Here is an 8,298-nt window from a genome sequence, read left to right as displayed (position 1 = left end):
CCCTGCCGATGAAGACCTGCCCACAGGAGCAGCCGGGCCATATGTCGCCCCCTGTTATTGTCTTTGATTGCATCATGGACACAAACGTATTCCCCAAGCAGTTGGAGTGTTGTTTAGGGAGGGTATTCTCTGGGCTGGGCTTGGTGTAGAGTCAGAGGCAGGTTTAATGTTCACCGTATCAGTGTGTATCAAATGAACTGTGATTTATTAAGATTTATTATCACATGCCACATTTGCTGGCTTTAGATTATTCTGAGGAAAACTGAGAGGACATCATTTACACAGAGCACTTCTGCACAGTGTCAGACTCAAATACTGTTTATTTACTAAATGAATATATTGTAAAATCCAGAAACATATTCTGAGGCCTTTGTAAATTGAAATGTGTTGTATATTATCTTTAGTTTTGCTAAAATTAAAGGAAATGATTAGAAATGGTGTTTAAAGAAGCACTGTGGAAGACTGTGGGCGACGGCGTTCACCACAACATGAGGATGATGGTCTTCTGGTGTTGTTATGAGGACTGAAGGCTTCAAACTCATCAAACGACAAAATATAAGTATTATTTATCATTTCAAGGTTTATTTATTGTCTCCGTTTCAGTTTAGCGAAGACAGCTTTGCTCCACTGAGGCAGGCATTTACACAGTCGTTCCCAGTGGCACTAATTAACCTGACAATTTCACATCTCCCTTTCTTTCTCTCTCTCTCTCTCTCTCTCTCTCTCTCTCTCTCTCACACACACACACACACACACACACAGTCCAGACAAACACTGTCTGACGCAAGCTCTGCTCTTAAGGCCACGCTTGTTATTTTCCATCCCTCCAGGCCCGGTGAGGTGAGTATTACCAAAGGGACCTGAAGGAGTTAAACACAGAACAGTTTGCAAACTTCAGACCTTCTTTAACAACAAACCTCTGCAGCACTGAGCTCTGGGTTCAGTCTGAGGTCATTAAACCTGGGCACTGACCGGAGGAGAATGGGGAGAATAGTGTGGACGCTGTAGCTGGCCACTGATGAATACATTTCCTGGGATTTAACACGAATGTGAAATAACCATTGAATACATTAATAAACACCGTGCTTATTCTTGTCATAAACAGTGTGGAGCAAGACATATCCATGGCCACAAGAGGGCTCCAAACGCTTAAGAAAACGGCGCTGAAACACACGCCCCCTGCAGGGATTAGAGGATATTCAACAGGATTTTTCACTGTGGACCCAGTAAACACACAACACTCTCTGAACGCTCTCACCGCTGAACGGTCCCACTTCAGGAAGCATTCTTAGAATTTAGTTCAGTTATTGGAATTGATGGCATATTTCTATCCAGAAAATACTGAGGAAGATATGATGGAATGAGTTCAATTAAAACCACGGTGTGTGTGGTGTGGCTCGTTTTAAGCCTGAAACTGAGATATGAAGATCACTAATGAAAAATATTCCACATAAATCTGATCCCTACGTTTTCAAATCCAGTGTTTGACCCGTCGACTGTTCACTGAGGGGCTCTGCTTTAAGACTCAATCTCCAAACCTCTTCTCTATCACTGGGTTTAGGAGAATAATTGTACATTATAGATTAATAGTTTAAAGTGCTAAAAAGACCACAAACGTCTCCAACCATGGCAGATAATTTAGTTATCTCTGTTCTTGAGAGGTTTCTGACTGCACGTGACCTCGTTTTATTTCTATAAACTGACAGAATTTAAGCTCCAGGCAGAGGCTACATGTTAGCGAACATTTAGCTTCAAAACTCCAGTGCACAGGTTTTCAGCTTAATAAAACTTTCTGACTTTAGAGAGTCACACAGAGCTGTCTGTGAAAGAATCCTGCTTTTTGGGATTCATTCCATTCTTCAAGATATGGTCATTACTGTAAAAAACCATGGCCACCATCTTTCTTCTCATTAGTTCATCTTTAAACATTTAGCAGCGGCTGTGACAGTGGAAAGAGGGATAAGAATATTCCTCAGAGTCGTCCTGAATTATTCAGCAGCTCATTAGGGCCCAGAGCTGATTAACTGTGATACATTTTTATAGATCTATGCTTCCAGAACCTTCTTTGTATATTAATGGATCACTGGAAATACTGTGTCAGGCTGAAAGAAGCAAGCTGAACTGAACGGTCTGTTCTGTTCTGACGTGGTCAGTATGTAACCATTCTGAGACGATGTCAGAGTGCGGCTTGGTCAGATGCCGAATGAGCTGTAGTTCCAGTGTAATTCCAGACTGTGATTATGAATGTACAGTTTACAAACAGAACTGGTCAGAAACTAAGCAGAAACAAGTGAGTGGGTTTTTCACTGAAAGCACATCATTTACACTGAACTACTGACCAATGTTTGGGTTATGACCCTAATAATACACACCTCACTATTATTATATACTAACATATGACAGCGACGTTTCATTTATGGGAAAATGCAATTTGTTATCACTGTAATATCACCAGGGCGCCACGGTGGTGCAGCAGGTAGTGTCGGAGTCACACAGCTCCAGGGGCCTGGAGGTTGTGGGTTCGATTCCCGCTCCGGGTGCCTGTCTGTGAGGAGTGTGGTGTGTTCTCCCTGTGTCTGCGTGGGTTTCCTCCGGGTGACTGTCTGTGAGGAGTGTGGTGTGTTCTCCCTGTGTCTGCGTGGGTTTCCTCCGGGTGACTGTCTGTGAGGAGTGTTCTCTCTGTGTCTGTGTGGGTTTCCTCCGGGTGACTGTCTGTGAGGAGTGTGGTGTTCTCTCTGTGTCTGCATGGGTTTCCTCTGGGTGCCCCGTTATCCTCCCACAGTCCAAAAACACACGTTGGTAGGTGGATTGATGACTCAAAAGTGTCCGTAGGTGTGAGTGAATGTGAGTGTGTGTGTGTTGCCCTGTGAAGGACTGGCGCCCCCTCCAGGGTGTATTCCCGCCTTGCGCCTAATGATTCCAGGTAGACTCTGGACCCACCGCGACCCTGAACTGGATAAGGGTTACAGATAATGAATGATATATGAATGTAATATCACCATATTATTATATATTTACCTTTACATTTAGGTCATTTTCAGAGCAGCTTAGAAAAGCGTTTCGCTGTTTATTCAGAAAATACCTGGAACAATGTTGTATCAGTGAGAATCCAATGTGGAGTCCGAGAGTCACATTCTACACTTTGTTTGAACATCAGATAAACGTACATTCTTACTTTCCGCATGGAATTCTTGAATTTCCATCTGTCCGTCTATCGAAATAAAGAGGAACCAACAAATTCTTTTTTCAAACACACAGCCTTTTAGTCGGCCTTAACCCTGGCCTTTTCTGATAATGCACCGGCGAGACTACAACATACGAAAAACAGACAGGGTCTCATTTAGGTATTTTAAATCATTTATTTGCTCTCAACATTACACACTTTCCAGGTTTCCCCTTCGATCAGAGACATTCAACACAGTCTAACAGACTCTGGTGGCTTCGACATCGCCCCCCACAGGGCTGTATGAACACACACTGTGAAAGAAACCCCCCCCCATTCTCCCCATCAGCCTCAGCTCCAACAGTGACACCACTTCCTTTTTCCATCATCGGCCCCAGCGAGAGAACAACAACGACTGGGGCAGGTGAAAAATAAGATATAAATAAACTACTGCATAAATTTTCATACATTTCTTTGCAAAAATAAGACAGAAAACAACAATAAAATTATATAATGTTTTTCTGATCATTTTCAAAGGTTACCTGGCGACGTCGGTTCAGTGCGTCCAAGCGGGCGTAAAGCAACGTTAAAGGCCCAAACGTTCAACCTGCACAAGATTGAACAAACACTTATTTGGCAATGGATTTTTTTTTGTTGCAGCCATAGATCATGATGCGATACACTGGTTTCTGCACACGCACACACACGCAGCCACGACACCCAGTATAAGACGCCTGGACTCCTGAGCGACATGGCACGGCATCTACCACATTATATCCGCTAGTCAGTGTCCAGTCTCACCACATGTGTGTGGTTCAGTGTGAGAGAAAACACCAGGGGCCCGTTCTATTCTCCGTGAGGTTTATTTCTAGTTCAGTTCCAGATCCACATCCTTCCAGAAGAGTCGCTGTGGATCATCTTCTCTCCATCAAAGGATACGTTCTTCCATCAAAGTGCTTTGTTCAAACCGGACCTGTCCTTCAGAGGAACTGTGACAACGGAGGGAGGGAGTGCTTCATCAGTGGTCCCTTGTAGGTGATGGACACACAACTGTGGTGAGTAGAAACACAACCTTCTGCCACTGGACCACAGCGAGTTGCTCAACTTCCAAGTCAACCATCTTCTTGATTGTCAGTGAAAACATTCCTCTGGTCGTTTCTGTCTGGGTGATTACTGCAGACATGACAAGCTCGACAACTGTACGCCAACATAAATATAATACATCTTTAAATAGAATCTGAATCTTTCCTCTCAGAGGCGACGAGACACAGAGCAGTGGAGCAGTGAGTGGAGGCAGAGAAGCTGGTCTGTGCTACGATGTGATGAACAGGTCACACTATAAACAACAGTCTCTCAGCCTGCCACCGAACACACCACAGTTTAACAGAAAGGCACGAGGTGGAGGAGAAAGGACAGTGAGAGAGAGAGAAAATGAGGTGCAAAATGAAAGGAGTGGACAGGAGGAACAGAAGGAGCTGTGGTTTCTTTCTGCTCTGCTTCCACTGAACTTCACAACTTCTCCATGTCAATACTGTACAGGTTTGTTTGGTGAGCGGAGATGAAGTCCATGTTACAATTCGCTTTTCACACTTCCACAGGCGCAGCCGTCAAGTCCGTGTGCTCCATCAGAGGGCAGTCTGTGTGCAGCTCTGAGGCCTCAGCTACCGCATCGCTAGTGTCCATGCTACAGTCTGAGGAGTCGCTGTCGCTGTGGTCCATGCGCTCCCCTGTTTTGTCCTGAGAGGGCGCTGTGAGCCCTGAGGGAGGCTGTGGACTCCGAGGGGGGTCAGAGCCCACTGCTACTTTAGCCTGTCGGATGCAGTTGAGCCACTGCTGCTTGTTGAAGGCGTCGCTGGCTTGGAGTGAGTGTGCGTGGAGCTGCCCGCTGCTGCGGAACGTCACCCTGAAGAAGTTCTTGGCTGCAGGAAGAGAACGAATGCAGTGCTTGTGTGAGGTTTGCATGTATTTATTTTTGAAAAGCACATTTTCTGTTGTCAATGAGACTACGTTAAGGCTGAAGGGACCCATCAGATTTTTTGCTTTAATGTGGCTGTGTGGACAATTTTTCATATTAGATCTGAGTCACTTTCACATGTGCTCCTCAGATTTGTGGCTGTGCAACATGAATGTGAAACGGTTAGATCAGATTTAATGCGTCTTTTTGCCTGTAGATGTGTTTAGTGCTGTTACCTCCAGCACCGGCAAAACAACAACGGAGGAGAGGCTCTGGCTACATCACAAATAGCACCATGTTCCCTACATAGTGCACTTCCTAAAACTACTACTACACACAGACAGGGCGCTACTTTGACTGGAAGATGTGACATTTTTAGACAAATAGGGTTTAGAATTCAAAAAGCAGCACCCTACGCTGAAGGTTGTTTTTTTTTTTTTTACCTACACTGTGCACTACGTAGGGTGGAGGGAGACATTTGGGATTAATCTCATGGTGCAGCAATAAAAGCCTCGTTTTTCTTCTTCTCCGTCTGATTGTTTCCAGTCAACGACCTGTTTGTGATCCTCTCGAGCAAAATGCACTGCACATCATCTACTATTGTGTCCGTTTTTCAAATTTTAATGCCACGTGTCGTCTCACAAACAAAGATTTTTTGGTTGGTGACAGCGGCAACGTTCATAAATACAGTGGAACCTCTACTAATGAACGCCTATATTAACAAACTTTCCAAGATACGAACCACGACTCTAGAAATGCACCCGAGGCCACTGACCCCAATAGGAGAGTCTCACAGCGCCCAGACTTGAGTGAGCTTTTAAGATTAGGACATTGTGGCTTTAGCAATTTAGCATTAGTGTAAATAGCAGACATCGAAATTCGTGCTAAGTTAAGCCGTATCTACGCTTCGTCTCCCCACATTCACCGCCTACTCTCCGTTATTCCCCCCCCCCACCACCTCCCGTCATACAGCCAGTGCCTGTGTTACTCCTCCAGCCAGTCGTCACGTCTTCAAGGTAGCGATGTGTAACCACTTACAATTTTATTGTTTCTCTTTTATTACTGTTTCCACTGTATTTCTCTTTTATTTTTAGTAACACTACATGTATTTTTTTACTAATTTGAGTGTTGTAAACATATATCACTGCAAATAGGGTGACTTTCGGGGTGGGGGCTGGAACGCATGAATTACTTTTCCATTATTTTAAATGGGGAAAATTGACTCGAGAAACGAACTTTTCCACTTACGAACTGGGTCACGGAACGGATCAAGTTCGTAGGTAGAGGTTCCACTGTATATCCATGTGCACATGTGGCCGCTTCAGGGACAGATTTGTTCACATTATAGACAGATACAGGACACTTACATTTACGGATGTGAACTGTAAAAATGACCAAATCTGATCTGATGAACGAGGCTGGTAATGAGAACGTAGTCGTAACTTTATAAACAGCGTTGGACAGAAGGTAAAGAGCGAATGGGGATGCAGCAGGGGATACTCACTCCTCTCTGTGTTGCTGAACGCTCCCCTTATAGACCCTCCGAGGCGAATCTCTCCGTCCTGCAAGTCCTCCCACTCCAGGTCCCGCACGGGAATGGGCTGCCTGTAGAGCTGGTACCAGAGCTGCTCGTTGTGTGTGATGGCCCGCGTGATCACCAAAACGTCCTGGAACAGGAACACGTGAAGCTTCTGCAGACAGACGGAGAACAGGGAGAGGGAGGGATGTTAGTGAAGGGCAGTGACTGCCTCTTTAACATTTTTGGGCAAGAAACAAAGGACATATTACAAGCAGAAAACTTACAATAACGAGTTAATTCACAAACGCTTTGGTTATTTCTCATCAGCAAACATTCCTTGGGATTAATGCAGGTGCTTTAAGAGTCTCTCAGAGAGAAGCATGGCTGTAGTCCTGGCATCGTCCACTGCAGGCTGCTTCATGAATACTTAAAAGGGATGTTATGTAATATGTGAGTTATCGTCGAAGCAACGTAGAGGGTGATCCGTCTGCTCTGAATATTTCCGTTTTGATAAATACACTTCAGGTTATTTCTGCACACATCCTTGAGCCTAACACATGCTGGATTTAGAAAGCAGCTGTGACGCTTGACCATGAGGTGGCTGTGGATGTGTTTGAGTGTTTGAGCGTGTTTAGTTAAAGGTGTATGTGTTTAAGGGTGACCCAGCCTGGCCTCTTCAACCTCAGATTTGGTCCAGCCCCGTTTAAAGATGGACTACTAAAGCATCCGGGCAGAGAGAAGTCTTCCTTGTGACTGAGACACTCAAGTGACACTCAGCTTCGCCCCAAAAACCGAGAGAGATCTGAGCGAGGTGATACAGGTACAGCTCTGTTCAACTACAGCCAAATAATCAATAATCAATGTAGAGAACTAATAAACTCTAATGACTCTAAACAATTAGAAAAAGTGTTCTGTGCCACGATGAGAGGGAAGGAGACACAGAGGTGGAAGCCTATGCCGAGACAGAAGCTAATGTTCCAGTCAGACCTGCTGCTGTTGGAGTGAAACGCCCATCGGTGACCAGTCAACAACCGCTCGAATGACACCAAGTCTTCAGTTTTATCCCCAGCGTCATCTGTCCATCACTCATTTCTCTCAAATAACATTTTTAAACATGCTGCGTTATGATTTAACCACAGTTTCTGAGCAAGCTTCAAAGAGAAATCTGGTCTCTGCTGTCTGAGTGTGTGTGTGTGTGTGTGTGTGTGATTCTCCTCCTCTGTGAGACATGAAAGGCACGGTTGCTTTGTCTGCTCTGACTGCACTTGATTAACAGCTTGTGAGAGGAGAGCTGCTGCTTTAATAAATCAAACAATTCACGTCACAATATTTGGTTCATAATACCGCAGGACAGTGCTAAACCCGTCACGTGGCTCCAGTGTGATTACCGCGCTCGTGTAAAACCTTTTATTTGCGCTTGGCTACGATGGCAGGCTTCTTCAGAAACAGGACAGAGATCCTTTGTGTGAAACGTTCAGTCGAACACAGTGCAGACGCTGGAAACGCTCCAAACACAAATCAGATTTGGCCGTGAACGAGGGGGAGACGGGGCTATGAGCAGCATAAGCCCTGGTCACGTTCCCTGTGAGTTCAGGTCGTCCTGCGTGAGCTGAACTCGGCCGTTTCTCAGAGGGACATCTTTGTGTGAGACGAGAGCAGACG

At 45.1% G+C, this 8,298-nt stretch overlaps 1 protein-coding gene across 5 annotated transcripts in view; it reads right to left on the bottom strand.

Annotated features, from left to right (window-relative positions):
* Positions 1-3,370: 3,370 nt before the first annotated feature.
* Positions 3,371-8,298, bottom strand: part of arhgef3 (Rho guanine nucleotide exchange factor (GEF) 3) — a 79,589-nt gene continuing 74,661 nt past the window's right edge. For all 5 annotated transcript variants that reach the window (XM_066671766.1, XM_066671769.1, XM_066671770.1 and 2 more), the window contains 2 exons: positions 6,622-6,808; positions 3,371-5,082 (listed from right to left, as the gene is read on the bottom strand). In XM_066671766.1, the coding sequence (XP_066527863.1) occupies positions 4,748-5,082; positions 6,622-6,808 (522 nt within the window). In that variant the 3' untranslated portion in view covers positions 3,371-4,747. The remainder of the gene's footprint in view (positions 5,083-6,621; positions 6,809-8,298) is intronic.

The sequence above is a fragment of the Hoplias malabaricus genome, chromosome 5, assembly GCF_029633855.1.
Source record: "Hoplias malabaricus isolate fHopMal1 chromosome 5, fHopMal1.hap1, whole genome shotgun sequence".
Classification (NCBI taxonomy): Eukaryota; Metazoa; Chordata; class Actinopteri; order Characiformes; family Erythrinidae; genus Hoplias; species Hoplias malabaricus.
This window is presented reverse-complemented; position numbering and strand designations above follow the sequence as displayed.